Source organism: Psammomys obesus, unplaced genomic scaffold (assembly GCF_907164565.1).
Source record: "Psammomys obesus unplaced genomic scaffold, mPsaObe1.curated_primary_1811, whole genome shotgun sequence".
Classification (NCBI taxonomy): Eukaryota; Metazoa; Chordata; class Mammalia; order Rodentia; family Muridae; genus Psammomys; species Psammomys obesus.
This window is the reverse complement of record NW_026585685.1, coordinates 1,634,279-1,656,953: the sequence shown is the minus strand read 5'-3', so window position 1 is coordinate 1,656,953 and position 22,675 is coordinate 1,634,279. Positions and strand designations below refer to the sequence as shown.

The 22,675-nt window shown below is 38.8% G+C and overlaps 1 protein-coding gene across 2 annotated transcripts in view; it reads left to right on the top strand.

The window, feature by feature from the left end:
* Window positions 1-725: 725 nt before the first annotated feature.
* Window positions 726-22,675, top strand: part of Man1a2 (mannosidase alpha class 1A member 2) — a 132,985-nt gene continuing 111,035 nt past the window's right edge. The window contains exon 1 of one of the 2 annotated variants that reach the window (XM_055628394.1): window positions 726-1,401. In XM_055628394.1, coding sequence (XP_055484369.1) covers window positions 1,100-1,401 — 302 coding nt within the window. In that variant the 5' untranslated portion in view covers window positions 726-1,099. Of the gene's footprint in view, window positions 1,402-20,195; window positions 20,266-22,675 lie in introns of those variants that run through there. The other variant, XM_055628400.1, reaches the window with a different exon arrangement.

Genomic DNA, 22,675 nt, shown 5'->3' with positions numbered 1-22,675 from the left:
CCCAACCGGTGTCGGCCCCCGCCGGCGCTCGGCGCTGCTCGGGCCTCCACAGGCCACGGACCAGCCCCGGGGGTGGGGGGGAGCCCGCGGTCCCTCCCGCGCCGCCCGCCCGCCCGCGCGAGCGTGCGAGCCGGCGCGAGGCCGGGCCCAGCCGGAGCGAGCCGGAGCCGCCCAGCGCCCGCCCGCCTCTCCCGGGCGGTGCGAGGAATGAGCCGGCGCCGGCCCCGGGCTGTCGGTCCGAGGGCCGCGGCCCGGCTCCGTCGTCACACGGCGCCGACGCGCGGGGGCTCGGGCGCCGCGGCTGAGCTCGGCCGGGAAGCGAGCGGCGGGGCTCGCTGAGGAGGAGGAGGAGGAGGAGGAGGAGGAGGAGGAGGAGGAGCCCGGCGGGGGCGGCCGCTCGGCTGAGGAGGAAGTTCCGCTCCTGACAGAGCGCGCGGCGGCGCGGACAGGCGGGCGCTGAGGTGTTCGGGACGCCGTCGCCCTCGCGGCCGCGGCTGAGCCTGCTCGCCCGCTGCTCCGGCCGGCTCCGCTCCTCGGCGGGCGCGGGGTTGAGGGGCGGCGGAGCCCCGCTGCGGAGGAGAGCGGCTGGCGAGCGACCCGCTGCCGGTCCGCGTCTCGCCGGGCGCCCGCTGGGGGCGGGCGGCCGCCTGCCTGCCTGCGAGCATCGCGCCGGGGCGCGGGCATGGCAGAACCCACCTTGCGGCTTCTCTGCGGTGAGGCTCGCCCGATCCACTCCCCGGAATGAAGAGGAGAGACTCGCGGTCCCCCGGTGAGGCACTGAGAGCCGGATGGCGAGAAGATCTTACCGGACAGAGGCCAGCGATCGCTTGGGAGGTCACCCGGGCTTCTGGATGTAATCGGAGAGCGTGAAAGAGGTGGCCTCGTAAAAAAAAGAAAAGAAAAGAAGGAGGAAAAAAAAAAAAAAAAAGCACAACAGTCCTCGGAGAGGAAGGAAATTGAGTTTCTCCGTTTTTTATTTTTCATTTTTATTTTTTATTTTATTTTATTTTTTGCCGAGGTTTTGAGAAACGGTTCGATGTGTCGTACATTAGATGTAAGATGAGAACTTTATGAAGTATTCCGTCCGAGAGCCTAAACGATGACTACCCCAGCGCTGCTGCCCCTGTCTGGTCGTAGGATACCACCTCTGAACCTGGGGCCGCCCTCCTTCCCACACCACCGGGCTACCTTGAGACTCTCCGAGAAGTTTATCCTTCTCCTCATCCTTAGTGCCTTCATCACCCTGTGTTTTGGGGCATTCTTCTTCCTTCCAGACTCTTCAAAACACAAACGCTTTGATCTGGGCTTAGAAGATGTGTTAATTCCTCACGTAGATGCCGGCAAAGGGGCGAAAAACCCCGGAGTCTTCCTGATCCATGGACCCGACGAACACAGACACAGGTTGGTTGGTTTCTCAAATTCTGGTACTCCCTTTTGGGAGAGCAAGGTACAGTTCACTGCTTTCCTGTCCCTCCCCCCGCCGCCCTCCACCCCTCAGTAAAATATCACAGTGTTAAACGTTTTCGGTTCAGAGCTGGCTGGGTAGAAGCATAGACAGGAAGGACTGCTATAGAGTTCCTTGGGTTTTTATAGGAGAAACGAAGTGACTGAGAAATGAAGCTGAGCTGCCTGGACAGCAGAGAGCGGAGACGTGAGGATTCAGCTGCGCATAATGAGAACGTGTTGCGTTCAGTCTCTCTGCCACCTTGTGAAGTCACTGGGTCTTGACCGTTCGCCAGACTTTGCTCACCCACCAAGTCCTGATCTCTGGCTTTTTTAAATTTTAATTTTAAGAAGTGGGGTGTGGATGTTCCTAATTACTATAATTTGGTCAGTTAATCCGAGCTGAGCTCTTGGAGGGTACAGTCAAGATGAAATGGAGGCTCTGCCTTCAGCCTTTAGGTCATTTCTAGATTTTTACTTAAAAGGAAACTTTGGAGGTAATTGGCTTTACCCAAACACCTCTCTTTCCTTGAGTATGTGAAAGAGAACTGTGTATGAGATTTCAACCGGAATGGGAGAACCCCTGTAGAAAAACTGGTAGTGGTTTTAATCTAGTGTGCGCATTTTGACAAAGCCTGGGTTCAAATGTGAGCCCAAGTTAAATATTTGGGACAATACACTATTGTAGTGAGGTCTTTCTCTCTTGTCAGCGAAGTTAATAATTGCTTGCTTGGTAGTTCATTGACTTTTGGCCTTACTCTATGGAGTACTTCTAATACAGTTTCATACCATTTTTCTGTAATTTGGGATTTTTGGTATTTTCAACCTTTGTACTTTAGTTTTTTTCTTTAAATTTTCCCTTGTTGGCTCAGTGGTTAAGAGCACTGTCTGCTTTCCGAAAGGACAGGGGTTCAATTCTCCGCACCCACATGGCAGTTCACAACTGTCTCTAATGCCAGTTCCAAGGGATCTGTCACCTTCACACTAATGTACATATAATAAAATTAAATAAATCATTTAGAAAAAAATGAAAAAAATTCCCTTTGCTTTGTAACAGAAGAATCTTACTTGGTCTGGGAAATATTTTGCTGAAAAAAAGAGATGTTTTTCTGGAAATCTTATTTCCTGTGTTATGTGTATAAGATATGGTGAGCATTTAGGAAAAAAAAGGTGTATTTAAGGCGGGCATCAGAGCTCTTTGACAACAGCTGATAGCTTTTATGGTCAGCTGTCAATGTGCTAATAACTAGCTTTCTGTTAATTTTGTATAGGTAAAATTTTAAAAATTGCTAATTTTTAGTTTAATAAATTTATTATATTAAGAGAGTTAAGAAATGTTCTCAAGTGTTGAAGTTAAAACACAAATTTGAATGAAAGTGTAGATATGTGCATTTAACTGCACAAATTTAAAAGGTCTACTTAAGTCTTGTAAATAACAATTTTTAAAGTTTATAACCCAGGAATATATGTATAGTATAGCCCTTGAATATGTTTGTATTGCTCTTACACAGAAGACCTGGTTCCCAAGTTTGGCGTGAGAAACAAAAGGGGGAGGAGGGAGTTGTGAACTGCATTCTTATTTTGGGAAGGGAAGAGCCAGGGTCAAATGATGTAAATGATAATATGTTAGATTTGCTTGGTTACTGAGTCAAATAACCAGAACACATGTGGAGAGTGGAAGAAGTGACTGACCTCTGTATTATCTCTGTGGCAGTAACAGTTCTTTTTGTTAGTACTTCATTGGTGCTTCCTCTCACCTGAAAATAGTTTATTAAGAACAGTTTTACTCTGAGCAAGGAAATACATTTAACAGTAAATGTACATTTAAAATGACAGCAACTTAATGTGCAAATATGAACTTGATTAAAAAACTCAGAAAGATACTTTCATCAGAAAGATACTTTCATAGAATTATTTGTAAGTAAAATAATACATATTTTGTGTGTTTGTAATATCCTAAGCAAAAATTAAGTGTGAGTGTGTGTGAGTGAGCTAGGGACAGGGATGAGGGACCTTACTGCAGTGTTTGATTGTTGAGCACATTTTTAATTAGCTCAAATTGTTTCCTCTGTATGACAGTAACATCTACTTTACAGGTTGTACTGAATGACATAATACATGCAGAGACCTCAATGTAGTTCACAGCTAATGATTAGTAAGTCTTAAGTATTCTTATCACTTCTTGTAATTGGACTGTCTGAAAAGCAAGGTACAGTTTGATATTTTAAGAGTACACCAGAATCTTACTATCAAAAGGAACATTTTATAACTACAGTTTTTTTTTTTTTTTTTTTTTTTTTGTTTTAACTAAATTATTAGCAGCAAAGTTCAGACTGTCCATCTAGAGCCTCTGTGTGGAGGGGTTAGTGATCATTCTATATGTGATTTTGGTTTTGGGTATTCGAAGGTTGTACTCAGGGCAATGAGAATTTACCGAGAGTGACTGTCTAGCCTTTGGAGTGGAAGTGGAGAGAAATGAGACTAGGAAGGTTCTATTGAGGGAGAAGGGGCTCTGAAACTTAGAGTAAAAGAAAGCTAAGAAGTAGTGCTGGGAGGGGGAGTGGTCAGAGAGTCCTGCTGGATGCAAGAAAGGATGCAAGAAATGTTCCTCTGAATGATGTGATAGACAGTGTAGCTGTGTGGCTAGGTGAAGAGAACAGACAGGGGCAGATGTGGATTTACAGTTCCTGTCTGTGCTGTAGTTGCAGAAGCTTGAATTAGTTACTGGCCTGCACAAAGTGGGAGATTCATGTGAAAGTCTGGATTTCCGATTTTTCTTAAAATATTTTGAAAATACTCAAGTGAGTGTTTTGAGATGGCTAATACTCAATTGGAATCTGGCTCCCTTTGGCTCCCTCTTGATGGGCAAGTGCTCTTCATTTTATGCCACTCACTTAAGGTGTCAAGTAACATAATAAATCAATGTTTAGCCTACTGGCAGTTAAGTTTTCATTGCTGGGCTGGACTCAAGGGTCTGTTGCTAAGTCTTCATCCTGAGTAGCCTATGGAAAGTCACTGAAACAAAGGAACACTGTCATTTTGAATTTAAAAACAAAACCAGTTACTTTTGTACAGGAGGACAACCAAGCTTTGAGGATCTATGACACAAAATACTGATTTAGGCCCTAGTAGTAATACTATGAGAGAAGAGAAATTAGTGGAGAAATGAAGTTATATTAAGTTTTAGGGATCTGTGGTTGGCTGAATATAGAGGCCAAGGGAGGATATGGAGTCTAGGGCAATGTCTGAGTTTCTGCTAAGCATGGACTTGGATTAATACAAAAGTTTTTTTCTATTAATGCCGTTATTTATTTATTTATTTATTTATTTATTTATTTATTTATTGTATTATGATTCTTGCCTTTACTTACATAATTGATATTATGTGAAGGTAGTATATTTGCTTGAGGATGCCGTAGATGTTCCCTTCTGTTAAGTAGTTTATGTATATTTTTCAATAAACTTTTAAAAAAAAAGTTTGTTTATAAAAAATGTTTGCAAAGCATTTTAAAAGTGCCAATCAACAGTGAAGGTGATAATAGCACAAATTGTACCAATAGTTTAAAACTACAAATGTGATTTTAGGTCACCACAAATAGGAATTTGTTATTGTGAACATTAATGTTATTATAACATGCACTGATTTACATAAAGTATCATCTTTTTAACTTGTTTCATTTCCCTTATCAGTCTTTCATTTTGAAACTGACATTTGCTTATGTAGTGACAGTATACAGATGAGCCCTCCCCCCCCCCCCCCCATGTGTTTGTTTAAAACATTTGAACATATATTTGTAAGTTATCCCTTAGTCGGGATCATGGTAGTTTGAATTGAATACTTGAGAGTCATGCATGTTTATTTCTGGTATCTTTCTCTCTTTCCCTCTCCTTCCTTTCCTTTTCCCTTTCCCTTTCCCTTTTTCTCTTTCCCTTTCCTGTTCCCTTTCCCTTTCCCTTTCCCCTTCAAGTCTCAACTGGTGTTATTACATTACCAGATACAAACTCCACACTTGCCTCTGTCCTTCTGGTGAACTGTCACACACTCAGGACAGAGTTAGGGTGTCTGGGCTGCCCTTGGTGGACCCCAGTGATTTCTTCAGTTCTCTCAGGACTGGGAGTTTGAACAGTGGCAGCAGATTGGGTAGGGAGTGCAGCTCACTTGACAGCAGATTGGGACAGGGTCTTCACCCTTGGCTATCTGGCTGGGTCTGTAGGTCACAGCTGTATGTATCATCCTGGGCTTTGAGCAGTTTGAGGTGCTTCAAAGCATGTAGAGCTTCTGAGGAGACCTCCTCTATACTCTCTAAAAGATTGTAGTTCTCACCAGGGTCCTCAGACAAGTAATAGAGTAGTGGGGGCTCATGAGCAGTAAGAGGGTTGCAGCATGACAGGTGGGATCTGAAGTGGTGTCACTGTGTGCAGAGCCTGGGGTGTCTGGTAGTTTTCTTAAAGGGGAAAAACAATACGGGCTTTGGAGTAGGAAGGACCTAAAGTGAAATTGTGGTTTTATATGGTGGCTATCTGTCAGTGTACCTGATATAATAACTTTGAACCTACAGTGGCCATTACTAGTCACATCAGACAAAGTGTGTACTTTGGCTGGGTAGAGGCGCCTTAATACTAGCATTCTGGAAGCAGAGGCAGGTGGATCTTTGTGAGTTCAAGGCTGGCCTCATCTACATAATGAGTTCTAGGCTGCCCAGGGCTGTATAGTGCCTCAGAAACCAAACAAAAACCCAAACAAAAACAAAACCCCACAGAAGTGCTTTAATGAGAGATTCTTGAATTCTCTCATTTTTTTTTAAGAAATAGTTTTATTTATATGTATGTGTGAGTATCTCTCTGTATGCCACATATGTGTGCAGGTACCTGCAGAGGCTAAAGGCGTTAGATCCCATGAACTGTAGTCCCTGTAGTTACAGGCAGTTGGGAGCTGTTGGATGTAGGTTCTGGGGATTGAACTTTTGTGCTCTTAACCACTGAACCAGCCTTGTGAATTCTTTATTCACATTATGATTGCTGTTTTTTGGTTATGATTCATCATTGATTTTTAGTGCATGTATTAGACATTTTCTGGCCACTGTGACTAACTGCTAGGTAGGAAGTCACTTAAAGGCAGAAGGCTTTATTTTGTCTCAAAGCTGAGGGATGCAGCTCACTCCATGGCAGTGGGAGCAACTTAGTCTGTAGTGCTGAGGAAGCAGACAGATGGATTCCAGTGCTTAGCTGACTCCCTCCTTTCCCCCTTTTTATTTAGCTCTTGATCCTAGACCGTAGAATGATGCTCCCCAACTTTAGGTGGGTATCTTTTTCTCAGTTAAATGTTTCTGGAAACACCTTCTACAGGCATCCCTGAAGGAGTGCCTCGTCGGTAGTAGAGGAAGCCCTGAGGGAGTGAAGTCTTGAGTGAATGTGTATTGTTGGAATGAGCACAGTCTTGCCAAGGACTCCAAGTGGACCCACGGAAAATTGGCAGACTGTTCCCCACAAGGTTCAGGCTCAGAAAGGCAAAGGTTGAGTTCATTAGTGATAAGTGTGTACAAAAGCTAACAACTGCATGTTTATAGCAGGAGACTGCTTGCCTGCAGACACCGCCTGCTGCAACTAGCCAGCTCCTCCTCATGTGCTGTCAATGAACTCACTGAGGTTCTGGATTGTAGAGGTAGTATTACCATTCCATCAAAATGTGTACACTTCCACCTGAAAGTACATGTGTCTCTGTGTATGTCTTTTCTTCATTCCTTCTCTGCCCCTAGTCAGAGGTTTCAGGACTCAAGCCATGAATGGTGTGGCAGCGCTTCATTAATGAACTGGGTATTTATTCATCCCATCAAGTTAACAGCTGAAATGCACCATTACAAGTCCTACCTCCTTGCCAACTTGCCCAGACACATCTCTTTAGTTTTGACATTCGACATCCATCCCCCATAGGCTTATGACCGCATCATAATGCAAAATAATGTATCCCAACTCAGAAGTCCTCAGAGTCTTAACAGTTTCAACACTATTCAAAAATCTAAGGTTTCTTTTGAGACTCAAGGCAGTCTTTTAACTACAAATCTCCTGTCCCATAAAATTTAAAACGAAAGAAAGTTACATATTTTCATATACAATGGCACATTGTATAAATATTTCTGCTCCTGAAAGTGGTAATGGCATGGCAAAGAAAGGTAGGGCCAAAGCAAGTCTGAAGTCAAGAGGACAAGTGCCAAATCCTGTGGCCACATGTCTGGTATTCAGTGCTCTTGGTGGTTGATAACATCGGCTCTCCAACAAGCTTGGGTAGCCATTCCCTTTCAATTCTTTTGCCTACAATACAGCACACATGGATTTCTGCAACCTTGGCACAAGTCTCCATGACCCTGTAATTCTTTAATTTTGCATGCTTGTGAAACCAGCATTGTGTGTACAACTCTGCTAAGTTTTAATGCTAGCTCAAAATGTAGACTGGTACCCTATTCACAAGGCCTCTCTGTGCATTTGCAGTTGAACCTGGGAAGACCTTCCATAGGCAGGTATTTTCCAGCAAGAAACGCCTTCAACAGCATTTTGACTACAGTCTCTTTTCAAATGCATTTGCATTTTACAAGCTGAGTCTTCAGTGGGTGGGTTCTTGTCCTAAGAGGAACTTTTTTTTTTTTTAATATTTAAAAATTTATATTTATTTGGTGTGTGTGTATTGGTGTGTTGTGCACATTCCATGCTGCACATGTGGAACAGAAAACAAATTGATTCTTTACACCACATGGATTCCAGAGATTGAACTCAGGTGGTGAGGCTTGTCAAGTGCCTTAGCCCACTGACCCATCTCTTTCTCCCCAAATAACCCAAAGGGATATTTTTTGTTGTTGTTGTCCTAGTACAAAATGAGTGATTTCTCTTTAATTGCCTTGATCTTTCTCAACTCCCCCTCTTTTAAAGAAAAAATGTTTTGCCTGCATGCCTATAATCCCAGGACAGCCAAGGCTACACAGAGAAACCCTGTCTCAGAAACAAAGAAACAAACATAAAAACAAAAAAAAGAAAAAGAAATATGTTTTTAGATTATTTAATTGTATGTATGTGTGTGGATGTATGTGCAGGTACCCAAGGAGGCCAGAAGAGAGTGTTGGATTCCCTGGATACAGAGTTACAGGTACTTGGGAGCCTTCTGATGTTGGTGCTGAGAATTAAACCCAGATCTTCTGCAAGAGCCGTGCAGCCTCTTAATAGCAGAGTTGTCATTCACCCTTCTACTCTCCTTAATAACTGAAGATTCTTTGCCTATGTCTGCCATGTTAACAACTTACTCATGTTCATTTTCTTGCTAAACTCTACATTTTTCCTGTTTTTCTATTTTCTCATTGTAAATCTGGGCAAGAACAGTGGGTAGTAACCATGCCACAGCCTCAATACTCTGCTGAAGTGAAATTTCCCCTGCTAAACAAACTTGTCTGTTACTTTTGAATTCAGCTCTGTTCAAGTTGTCTGGACACAGCCAAGACACAGCCATGTTCTTTGCCAGAATGTAATATGAATGTCCTCTAGTTCAGTTTCCAGCTGAGTCTTTATTTCTTTCTGAGGCCTTGTGAACTGTGACTTCATTGAATATTTACAGTAGATCAGATTTATTTAAAAACTGTTCCTTGGTTTTTATATAACCTTACCATTTAATAAACACAAAAGCAACTATACATACTAATGGTATGGATGGTTTATTTTGCATGAAGTGGCCACTTTAAAAAAAATCTTGGCTAAATATATGATAATGTAGGAATCGAACATTGTCATTTTTCAGAGTTGATATGTATTTTAATTTTATAATCTCACAATGCTGTTTCACATAAAAAAGTATAAAATGATAAAATGTACAAAAGTATCTTTATATTTTAACATTTATTTTTTACCTATTTGTTTGTTTGTTGTGTATATGTGTATATCTGAGCATGAGTGTGCCATAGGGCTCATATGTAGCCTGTGTGGTGGTCAGAGGGCAACTTGTGAGAGTTAATTTTCTCTTACCACCATGTGGTTTCTGAGGATAGAACTCAGGTTGTCAGGCTTGATGGCAAGTGTATTCACCTGCTGAGCCATCCCTCTGGCACACAATAGGCACGCTAAATCTTTTCAGAAATTGCTGAAAATTATGCCATAATCCCAAGCCAAAATTCATTTAATGATTTTTAAAATAAAACTGAAGTCAGCAACTGAAATAGCATCTTTGAAAAAGCAAACATTTTAACATTATACAAAGATAAATTAATACATGCTGATTAAAATATTGGAAGAATTGGTTTTCATAATTGAATTACTCTGTTTTCGTTTAAGGAGAAACACACGGTAAAACATTGCAGCTGATAATATATAGTGGTCTTGAAATAGTTTATTGGCATTGCATGGTGTATGGTGGCTCATGCATTCTGAAGCGTCCATGTTATGTGTTCAGAATCAAGGTTGCAGTGAAGTCATGTGATGCAATTTGGGTGAGCATTGCTAGAAACACCCCCGATTCATTACGTGTTTGATGTTGAATGCATGTTTGGTTATTGCATATTTACTGTTGCCATGTCTGCATACCCCCTACAGTCAGTTACATGTTTCCATCTGTGGTTGTGGTCCACATTTTAAGAAGCTGAGTTATACTGGCAGATTCAAAGTCGTCCAAATTCTTCCTTGTAAACCAGTTTCAAAGGACTATAAAGTAGGTAGACTGGCTGTCACAACAGTCACCCCTACTTCTTAGATCCAACTTTATGTATATTTACTTTTTCTTTGCTGTTGCCAACTACCCAACAGGAAGCAACTTAAGGGCAGAAAGGTTTATTTTAGTTTAGAGTGTGGGGTGGGGAAGGCATGGTGGGAGGGGTGGGTAGAGAAAGGGAATGTCAGTGTCCATCTGGCCTTTTTTCCCTCTTTATTATTTAGTTCTTGACCCCAGCCAATAGAATGGTACTCTGTACCTTCAGGATGGCTTCCTCCATCTAGTTAACTGTCTTTGGAAATCATACAGACATACCCAATGAGTGCCTAATAATGCCCTCAGTGTTTCTTGTTTTAGTCAAGTTCATAATTAAAATGAACCATTATAGTACAAGAGTTAGAGAGTTTTAAATAGCAGTATTGAAATTTTAATTTTCATGCTGTTTTTATTCATTTGATCCCTCTTCTGTGTCTTTAGACCCCTAACATTTTTATTTTATGTTTTGAGATAAGGTCTTACTATTTTCCTTCTTGAGATTCCCAGGGTGGTGGAATAACAGTTATATATACAGTATTACAGCCAATGCCTATGTCCTTCTTAAAGCTTTTTGATCCTTTTGCATGTTTGCTGTTTTGTCTTCTGTTAAGTCTGTTGGATGTTCCAGGACCTTTGTAACGTATTTCCCTGTTTAGCTCTTGGTTGTTTGTCTTGCTTATCATTACTTAGATGTGAATTATATACTGTCTGTGTACACTTCATATTTGTAAACAACAGACTAGAGTAAGTCTCTATTACTATTTTTTTTTTTTTTTGGATAAGAATATTGAATGACTACCTAAAAAAGGGTGTTAAAAAAAGACTTTAAAAAAAATAACCTCTGTAGTTGGAGAACAAGTAGTCCATATTCATAGTCTTAACTGTTTTATTAAGTTAAAACAGTTTATGGAGTAGGTTTTTATGCTGAATTTTATGCTCAAATTCAGATTACGGTTGGCAATATGTACCGTCTCCATGATGCTTTCATCACACAGTGTAGTTGTTTTTCCTAGTGCTTCACAGATCCTCCAAGAGTTGCTCTAGGATAGTGTGACAGGAACTGGAAGATGAGGTAAGGGATGTGAAGAGCTTTCTGTATGTTGGAAATCTAGGCAGTGCTCTAGACTTCATGGAGGTTCTGGCCTGTCTCAGGCAAACTATTGACCCTTCACTGAGATAAGGAGCACTTAGGAGAGAAGTAGGTTGGGTCTGAAGGACGGCCTGGCTGTTTTAAATCCAAGTATGGATATATAGATTAGTGAAGAATTCATCTAGATTCTGATGGTAGCTTTGTGATGGCTGGTTGGTTGATTGATTTTTGATTTTTTTTGATGGTCTGAATTTTTTTGTTTTTCCTCTGCTTTAAATAATTTCTTTTTAATCTAGGAGACACTATACTGTGAGCTACTCACTCACGGGGTAACCTTTTGTATCGTCTTATTTAAAGCCTCATTTTCAGATGAAGAAAAACTTTGCTTTATTAGTTTGGCATTTTGATACCACAGGGTGTTTTTTTATTCTTATGTTGGAAAATTTACGGTATAAATACTAGATGCCATATAGGTGGACAGTTTTTATTATATTATTAAACATGTAAGTATTTTAAGTAAGTAAAGTTTGCTCAAAATCTAGTTTATTTGCTCCTAAAGCTATGATAGCTTTTACAAATTTTTATTTGGCTTTCATAATGAGAGTTCTAGGGCTAGGAAGTGTTTATTTTTCTTAATTCTTTCTTCTTTTGGTCTTCCTTATTAAAATATCAAATTTATAATATGATATTCCTTCCAAAATATTGACATTGACTTATGTAGTATAGATTAAGGTTTTCTTAAAAAAAATTAAAATATCACAGGCTTTAAAATTGCTACCAGCCCTTGTTTAGCAAAGAAATGGAGTTTGTCTCTTTGAGTCCAGGTAGCTTTTTCTTTTTATTTAAACCTTTTTTATTTTATTTCAGTTTATTTACTATACATTTCAGGGTTACCTTCTCCCTCCTCTCCTCCTAGTCCCCTCACCTCCTCCTTACCTTTTCCTCTCTCCCATTCTTCTCAGAAAAGAGGATCCCACCTCACCCCCACCCCCATCAACTCTTCCCCAGCACATCAATCTGACTAAGCATATCCTCACCCACTGAGGCCAGGCAAGGCAGCCCTGCCAGGAGGACCAGGTAGCTTTTCTGATAAGAAAGGTAGACTCTAATCTAGGAGGACATTCTATGTAACAGTCACTTCAGTTAACACTGGACTCTGGATCTACACAGGATAGAAATCTTGTAACATTACAGTGGAGCTAAAAATGTCCATCACTTGACAGATGCCTATTTGAACAGGAAGTAAGGGAAAAGAACTGTAGAAGGGTAAGTCTGGGGAGTACTAAGGGACTCTACAGTAAAGAGGTTAGCAGAAGATTTTGCAGGCCTTGATAACTTTAAGAATTTGAAAGCATAGACCCCAACACCAAAAGGTGTCAGAGAGGAATGATGGTGGCACATAATCTGTTGATAAACAGAATATTCTTTTTTATAATGACTGTTGTAAATCTGTGCATATGTGCTTTTGTAATACTTTCAGTTTTAAAAAACACCTTTTAAAAAGTGTTTCTTTTCTTTTTCTTTTTTAGTCCTCAGAGTTCTTGTTACTACTATTTCATTTATTAATAGTGTAACTTACTCCTTTAGCTCCTCTATTAGACTGTTGTAAAAATTTTTGAGTTTCTTTATCGTTATGGCTTATTTAAAGGATTGTATAATCATTGCTCACTGATCTGTCTTTCCCAATAGAGTCTGAGGAGAAGTGACTGTATTATTTTATGTTTTTATTTCCAATGCTACATAAAAGCCTACTGTTAAAAAGACGAGGAAAAACATTAGCAATAATTCATATATGTATCTAAAAGTACTTTGTGTCAAATTTCCATTTTTTTTTTAAGGAAAAAGAAAAAGTAAAAACAGGATGAGTGTTTTCATGTGTTTAATCCTTTCTAGTTTTCTCATCAGATCTTTAAGTGGATTTTAGTAATTTGATTTTGATATTTTAACATTTTAATCATGTCTAAATTTGGGAAGTTTCTTGCAGAAGCTATGTATCTACTAAAAATCATTAACTGATTTAAAAATGTGGCTACATGTTGTATTCCCTAGTGATTGAAAATTATAAGTATGTACAAACTGAGTCAGTATATTTCTTGACTGAGAAAATGATTTTGTTATTTTCATTTTTCTATTTGTGCAAATTCTGCTAGAAATGCTTATTTTGCTATTGAATTTTTGCTGAAAGAAACTTTTTGTTAGAATATTGTTGAAATAAAATTTATGGCAGAGATCTTTCAAATTGGGCTTTAAGAGTTATTTAAAAGCCTCCTTCAAAGGACATTCTTTGTACTGCCATAGTCCAAAGGAAGGCGTCATTGTTTATTTAAAGTATCATTGGATTCAAAGGCAAGAACTAGAGACTCAGGCTGGAGAGATGGCTCAAGAGTTTAGGAGCACTGCTTGCTATTCCAGAAGTCCTGAGTTCAATTCCCAGCAACCACATGGTGGCTCACAACCATCTGTAATGAGATCTGGTGCAGGCAGAACATTGTATACATAATAAAATAAATCAAAAAAAAAAAAAAAAAGAACTAGAGGCTCTGGTTTTAGTCTTGGCCTTTGTTACTATTAAGATACACAATTTTCTTTTTTTGTACCTTGATATCATCATTTATAAAATGAAGGATTTGATCAAATCTTTTTTTTTTTTTTTTTGCTCATGAATGTTATATAAAAGTAATTTTATGCAGTAGGGAAATGACTAGTCTATGGTACTTTACCCAGCACAAAGACTGAAGAGCTAATGTTCTATTTAATAGAAATTATTGTCGTTTTGTGCATAACATTACAAGTTATAAAATAATTACTTTAAAGCGACTAAAATTTATAATATGATTATATAGTATATGCAAATTTAATAAACTAAAATGAGAGCTAAGAAAGTGTCTCATTAGGTAAGAGTGATTGGGTTACAAAAAAAAGAGTGATTGGGTTATAAGTGTGAGGAACTGAGTTCAGATCCACAACACCTGTGTAAAAGCCCGGGCTGGCCACAAACCAGTAGCTGCAGTGCTGTAGGGAATGGAGACAGGAGGTCCTTTGGGGCTTGCTGGTCAGCCAGCCTAGCCAGAAAGGAAGAAGGAGGACTCCAGGTTCAGTGAGAGACCCTGTTTCAATGGAATGAGATGGCAAGGGAGAGAGCAGAACACTGTTAAATAATACCTGAAAACAAGTGAAATGACTGCTTTATGCATTCTTGTTTCTCATTAGTTTAAAACAATATTTTATTGAATGTCTTTTATGTGCCATCTCAAAGAAAGAGTTCAGTATATTTGCAGAAGTGTTTCTATGTGTCAGTTTTTGGAGCTGTAATGACAGTCATACTTTTTGATTTACTATTTAAGCTGTGAGAGTAGATTTTGGGAAAAACAGTCATTGAGTAACTGAGCCAAAAGGCCCTTCAAAGGTTTTCACTGCTACTGAGGCACAAATTACCTAGAAATTAAGACTATCACTTTCTAACCTTAATATTGAGCGATGTCCCTGAAAATACCTGCTTTCTTTTGTTCTGCAAATCTTACAAGTTAGGCATTTTTTTTAAAAAGGGAATATGGTAATCTGGAGACAATATGGTTATTGTTTTGCCTTTTGACATTTGTATATTTATAAACCCTCCTCTATGTAGCTTTCTTAGTTTCTCCTTAGCGTTACTGATACTACTATTAAATTATTATTCAGCAAGTGTTTTGAGTTTTTATTATGTACCAAGTAATATGCTAAGTAATGGGGGTTTCTGTGAAATATAGAAGATTAGTTTTTGACAGTAGACACTACTGAAATCCAAAATTTAGACTCAAATCTTAATAGCATTCTTAATGCATTTATATGTGTGAGGGTTCTGCTTTGATATTTGGATAACTGCTGTTATTTGTGTTCAGGTTAAACATTGCTTTTGCTTTTTTTTTAAATTAAATTTTATTTTGTTTATCTTAATTACAGTTTATTTGTTTTGTATCCCAGCTGTAGCCCCCTCCCTCATTCCCTCCCAATCCCATCCTCCCTCCCTCATCTCCTCCCATGCCCCTCTCCAAGTCCACTGATAGGGGAGGACCTCTGCCCCTTCCATCTCACCCTAGCTTATCAGGTCTCATCAGGACTGGCAGCATTGTCCTCCTCTGTGGCCTGGCAAGGCTGCTCCCCCATAAGGGGGAGGTGATCAAAGAGCCAGCTACTGAGTTCATGTCAGAGACAGTCCCTGTTCCCCTTACTAGGAAACCCTCTTGGACATTGAGCTACCATGGCCTACATCTGAGCAGGGGTTCTAGGTTATCTAGTTTATGCCTGTGAATGGTCCTTGGTTGGAGTATCAGTCTCAGAAAAGACCCCTGTCCTCGGATTTTTTGGTTCTTTTGCTCTCCTTAAGGAGTGTGTGTCCTCTCCAGGTCTTACTATCTCTCTCTTCTTTCATAAGATTCCCTGCACTCTGCCCAAAGTTTGGTTATGAGTCTCAGAATATGTTTTGATACACTGCTGGGTAGAGTCTTTCAGAGTCCCTCTGTGGTAGACTCCTGTCCTGTTTACTATTTTCTCCTTCTTCCAATGTCTATCCTGTTTGTCTTTCTGAGTGAGGATTGATCATCTTACCCAGGGTCCTCCTTCTTGATTAGCTTCCTTAGGTGTACAGATTTTAGTATGATTACCCTATATTATATGTCTAATATCCACTTATAAGTGAGTATGTACCATGTGTGTCTTTCTGCTTCTGGGATACCTAACTCAGGATGATCTTTTCTAGATCCTACCATTTGCCTGCAAATTTCATGATTTCCTTGTTTTAAAATGCTGAGTAGTATTACATTGTGTAAATGTACCACAATTTCTGTACCCATTCCTCATTTGAGGGACATCTGGGTTGTTTCCAGATTCTAGCTATTACAATTAAAGCTGCTACGAACATGGTTGAGCAAATGTCCTTGTTGGTGTACTTGAATATGTCTTGGATATATGCTTAGGGGTGGTATAGTTGGATCTTGAGGAAGACAATTCCTAATTGTCTGAGAAAGTGCCAGATTGATTTCCAAAGTGGTTGTACAAGTTTACATTCCCATCAAAATAGCAACACAATTTTTTACAGACCTTGAAAGAAAAATTCTCAACTTCATATGGAAAACAAAAAAAAAAAAAAAAAAAAACAAAAAAAAAAACCCTGAATTGCCAAAACAGTCCTGTACAATGACAGATCATGTGGCGGTATCTAGATCCCTAATCTCAAGCTGTACTACAGAGCAGTAGTAATAAAATCTGCCTGGTACTGGCATAGAAACAGAATGATGGTCAATGGAATCGAATGGAAGACCCAGAAATAAACCCACACACCTACGGATACTTGATTTTTAACAGAGAAGCCAAAACCATACAGTGGAAAAAAGATAGCATCTTCAGCAAATGGTGCTGGTCTAACTGGATGTTTGCATGTAGAAAAATGCAAATAGATCCATATTTATCACTCTGCACAAAGCTAAAGTCCAAGTGGATCAAAGACCTCAACATAAAACCAGACACACTAAACCTATTAGAAGAAAAAGTGGGGAAAAGCCTTGAACTCATTGGCACAGGAGACAACTTCCTGAACAGAACACCAACAGCATAGGCTCTAAGAGCAACCATCGATAAATGAGACCTCATGAAACTGAAAAGCTTCTGTAAAGCAAAGGACTCTGTCGTCAGAACAAAACGACAGCCTACAGACTGGGAAAGGATCTTCACAAACCTTATATCTGACAGAGGTCTAGTATCCAGAATATATAAAGAACTAAAGAAGTTAAAAATGAACAAATCAAGTAATCCAATTAAAAAATGAAGTACAGAGCTAAACAGAATTCTTTGTAGAGGAAAATAGAATGGCAGAGAAACATAAAGAAATGCTCAACGTCCTTAGTCACCAGGGAAAGGCAAATCAAAACAATCCTGAGATTTCACCTTAGACCCATCAGAATGGCTAAGATCAAAAACTCAAGTGACAACACATGCTGGAGAGGATGTGGAGAAAGGGGATCCCTCTTCCATTTCTGGTGGGAATTAAAACTTGCTTTTGCTTTTCATTTTTGTTTTCTCTAATATAGTTAGTGTCATTAACTTACGTATTTTGATGTTTGGACTAGGCTATCTGGAAATAAGTGGCAGAAATGGCTAAGTTCTTTTGATTAGTAATGGATTCTAGCATATGAAAAAGAGGCTAATTAGAACACAGGCATAAGTCTCTGTATAGTTATGCATTTTAAGTTATTTGTAGTGCAAGTATATAGATGTTGTGCCTTATATTTGTGCATTTACTTGTTATATGTGCATACATGATCCCCAGTAGTAAGGTAGAACATGATGAAAAGTTTGTGTTTGATATGTCTGCTAATGTGTTTATAAAAAAGGTGAAGTATTTTTCTATTATTTTGTGATGCCACAATAAACATTTTCCTTTTCATGACCCAGATTTTCTTTCTCTAGTTAAAAACCCAGTGGCGGGGTGAGGTAAGCGTGAGAGGCTGGTTCTCTTGCAAACTCACTGACAGATGTAAATTGATTGAGACTTTAGAAGAGCATTTAGCTATGTGGACAAATTTACAATGTATTTTTCTTGATTCTGCAAGCCTAGGAAATTATCTTTGGGAAAACCTTGCATTGTTTAATGATACAAAGAAATGTTGAAGAATGTCCTGAAGCTATCACATGACAGGGTAAATACTTCAAATGTCTGTCATTGTAGTATTAGTTAAATAAATTTAATGGTTTCATATATGCAGAGGCGTTGCATTTTTAAAAAATTCTATAGATCTTTCTAGTTACTACCAATAAAAAACCCCCACAGTTTTCGTAGTTTTTATTTGTATATTTTAATATCTCCTGTTAAGTATTCCCCTATCAGTCTTGTTTTTGAAAAAGTTAAGGGCATACATAACAGATCAAAGGTAACAATAAATATTAGGATACTTAGTAGTTTGTGTTGTCAGTTCTTAACATTTTCTTGTTTCAGCTGCAGATTTATCTTTGAAGTCAGATTTTGGGCTGACACTGTCATTGTCAGAACTTGGTTTTATGTGTTCATTACATGTTTCACACAGTTTTCAGTATTATGATTTGTGTGTATTGATGTTCTGGGGCTCTGTCTCAATTACATTATCCACTTAGGTATTCTGTTGTATAGTTAGCTCCGAAGTTATATGTTCCTCAATTGATAGATTTTTTTTTTTTAAAGAAAAGATTCACTCTGAAGAAACATTTGGGCTGTATTATTAGGTGCATCCATTTTTCTTCAAAATGAGAATGTGTAATTACTGGGTTTCAGTGTTGTGTCAGTAACTTGTGACATTTAGAGCTCCATGTTGACACACCCTCTGCCTTTATAAACCTTGGTATTATTCGACTAAAGAACATTTTACCAATGTGATCAGTTATAGTTTGTGTTTCCTTGAGGATTTATGAAGTTTGCATATTTATGAACAAATTTCTTGGTTGTTTAGGTTTTATATTCTTTGCCATTCTCTCCCTCTTTTGTGTTTGAGAAGGCATCTCCCCGTGGTCCTGGCTGCTTTGGAACTCCTGGACTCAAGGGGTTCTTTAGCCTCAGCCTCCTGAGTGTATTTGGATGACAAACATATGTTACTACACTCAGCTATGTTGATTTTTTTTTCTTTTTCTTTTCTTGCCTTTTTCTTTCATATTTTTATAAATTCAACATTCTGTGAGTGCTTTTGTTAAGTGTGTTAAGCATTTCTTCTTGTATGGGGACTGTGCTGGTGAGCTTTTATGAACTTGACAGAAACTAGAATCATCTTGGAAGAGAAAACCTCAGCTGAGAAATTGCCTCCATTGGATTGGCCTATGGTCATTACTAATTGATGTAGGAAGGCCAGCCTCTGAGGGTGGTCATCCCTGAGTAGGTGGCCTGCACTATATAAGAGGGTTGCCAGCCTGAGGGAGCAAGTGAGTAAGCAGTCTTCCTATGCTCTCTGCTTCTGTCCTGCCTTGCCGTCCCTTGGTATTGGGTCTAACCAAGTTGGTTTTGCTCTGTGTTTTATCACAGCATCGGAGAGCAAATGAAGGCAGGTACCTTGTTTTTGTGTTTTGTATCTTTAGTTTTTTGTAAGTTTAAAATTTTAGTGCTAATTTTAATTAACATTTTCTTTTATGGTCTTACTTTCTGAGTTTAATATTAGAAAGTTTTTTTTTTGTTTTTTTTTTTTAAGTTATAGACAACACTTTCCATTCTGGTGGTTTTTTTTTTGTTTGTTTGTTTGTTTGTTTTTGCTTTTCATTTCTAAGTATTTAATTACTCAGTTTGTATATAATAAATAATGAGGAACTGATATGTTTTCATATCACCCGTATGTTTTTCATGTGAATGTTTAGTTGTCTTTCTTTATCTTACATATAGACTTATGATATTATTTATACTATATTAAAAGTTTCATATACTTTTGGATTTCTTTCTGAGTTTTCTGTTTCCTTGCCTCTTTTATGTATTTCCATTGGGATAATGTAAGTTAGATGAGGATAGATTAGATCAAGTGTGTTCTTCTAATGTGTTTTTCAGAATTTCTCACCTTAATAATTCCAAGATCATAAGTACTTTTATTCAGGTCAAATTCACTTAACATTTTTAAGGTGATAACTTATTTAATGCCACTTGTGGATATAATATTATCCAACTACCATCCCTAATTTAAAAATAGTTTCAACACATGAAAAGGAAACACTGTTTCCTTTGAAGATAGGCTTTTCAGTTTCTATAGACAGCTGTCAGAATTTTGGTAAGAGATTACCTTAAAGTCTGAGGATTGCTTTGGGTACTATTGATGCCCTAACAATGTTAAGCCTTGCAGTTTGTGATATCTCTCTGTTACTCAGGTCTTCCACTTTTTTCTGCATTGTTTATAGTTTTCAGTCTTAAGTATTTTTCCACCTTAAATTTATTACAATTATTTTCCATTTTCTCTTTAGATGTTATTAGAAATATGACTGTATTCTTGACCGGACATAGTGGTGCACACTTTCAGTCCCAGCACTCGGAAAATAGAGGCAGGTGGGTCACTGGGAGTTAGAGATTGGTCTTGTCTACATGAGTTCTAGGATAGCCAGAGCTAGATGGAGAGATCCTGTCTTGAATTAAAAGACAACAAAAAATAAATATGCTTGTTTTAAAATTTCTTTCTTTGATTCATTTTTGGTGTAATTAAACACAAGCTTTTCTTAAATGTCTGTGATATATCCTGAAACTTTGCTGAATTATTTAATAGCTATCGTAGTAATTTTGTGCCTATTTTGTCATTTTTGGTATATAAACACCCATGTCATCTATGAACAAAGTTCTACTTCTGTTCAGTTTTACATGCTTTTTATTTATTTATTTTTCTTGCTGAATTTCTGTGTAAGCATACAGTATAGTACTGATAGATTCTCTCTTGAGTGCTGTTAGCTCTGGGTTCATGTTGAGGTTTGCATCATTTTCTAGATTGTTGAGTGCTTTATTATAAAGGGTGTTGATTTTGTCATGTGTTCTTTCGTCATTAATTAAGATTATATGTTTCCTTTATTATGTTCATGTGTAGCATTTCATTCATTGATCTTTCGTCGACCATTTTTGCATTTCTAGAATAAGCTCCAATTGTTTATGGTACATAAAGAATTAATTTTAGGGTATTAGAGTCAGTTAGAATTTTGTTGGATTTTTTTAAACCTGCATTTCTAGGGGATATGTTTTTATACATTGTATTTTCTTGTGCTGTCTCTGTTCTTTGTTTTCAGAGTAATGCTAGCCTCGTACAGTGAGTGAGGAAGTATTTCTCTCTCCTTTCTCTGAAGAGTGTAAGGATTAATGTTAATTCTTTGGCTGCTCAGTAGAATTCACCTTTGACGTCATATATTCTTCAAGTAGTAGTTGCTTTCCAGGTAGATGAGCAGGAGGAGTTCTCAGGAGAAACTAATAGGATAGGCCTCATTTGCGTGTGCTAGCCAGCATGTACTGTCTCAGCTCAGACATAGCCTTGCAGAAGAAGAGGGTCTGTAGGTGAGTGTCTTGCTGTGTCCCAGGGCTCTTCTGAGCTTTCTAAGAGTGCCTGGCTGAGAGTGCTTATAGTCAATAGTAATGACAAGCTTAGTGACTGTGTTCTTATATTTCCTGTGTTTCCATCCAGCTATATGCAAGTAACTAGACTATTAAACATGTAAATAGGACTCCTCTCAACTCTTCAGGGGTGTTGGTAGGGCAGAATTTTCCATTCTGCATTGAATTGCCTTATCAAAGATCAAGAATGTATGAGTGAGTGCATATGCTTAGTTGTTATTACTAGGCTCCTTGGCATTACAGAGATCTGCAGGAGAGGAATCTTGAGTACAGATACTGGAAATCAACTGGAATGTATATAACCAGAGTGTCTTTTAGACTTGACAATGTCTGCAGAAAGTAGATTTGGAAAATAGGCATTAAAACCACGTACACAAAACCTCAATGAAGATAGAGAATAAACTGGGTACTACAGTCAGAGCTGTACTAATGTCAGAACATTGGTGGCAGTGCGATATGTTTAGGTACCCATGCCTCTGTTTACAAAGTGGCATTCTGAAATAGTTTACTAAGTCCTAATAATACGAGACTGTAGACTTTCTGGATAGTGATAACCTGAATTGGATTTTGAAGAATGGATATGAACTCATCACAACAGGAGAGAAGTAAAGGATACTATAGGGAAAGACCAGGAAGTCTCAAAGGTGTGACAGTGCCGGTGTCCAGGGTAGAGGGTGGCTAGGGGATTGGTGGTGGTGGGTGGAAAGGTGGCCAGAGGTGGGATCAGGGTATTTTTTCAGGATAATGGGAAATGAAGGTTGCTAAGGAAAGCTGGGTTTGTAGTTTACATAAGGAGTACTTGAGAAGGGAAGGTAGTTTATTTTTCCATTTTAGTAGGTAAAAGGCCCACAGCTATCAAGAGCCACAGAAACATTAAAGAACCAGGGTTACCAAACAGTGTGTGCCTAGAAAGGAGCACAGAGTGGGCATCTCTGTGAACAGCAGTTGATAGTTGCTTTTAAGTAGGAAGAAGTGTCCATGCTCAGAGTATAACTGTTTAACATATGCTAATCACTGTTTGGCCTTGAGCAACATGGGAGATACTGTACATTTACACTGAGAGGGGGGTGTGGAATTGAACTTATTCCAGATCACGTAGGCATCAAATTTCTCTGAATATATATGCACACTTCACTGATTCTCATGTATGTATAGTATAGCCCAAATGGAACAGTTTTATTAAAATTTTGACATAGTATCTCAGGGATCTTCAGAAAGGACTCAACTCTGTCAAATTAGAAGTTTCTTTTTCATTTGTCTTCCTTTGAAAAAAGAATATCTTTAATTTTGACATTTTCATACATGTAAATGATAGATCTTGATCATGTTTGTCCCACCTCCTTACTTCCACTTCCTCAGATACCCCTTA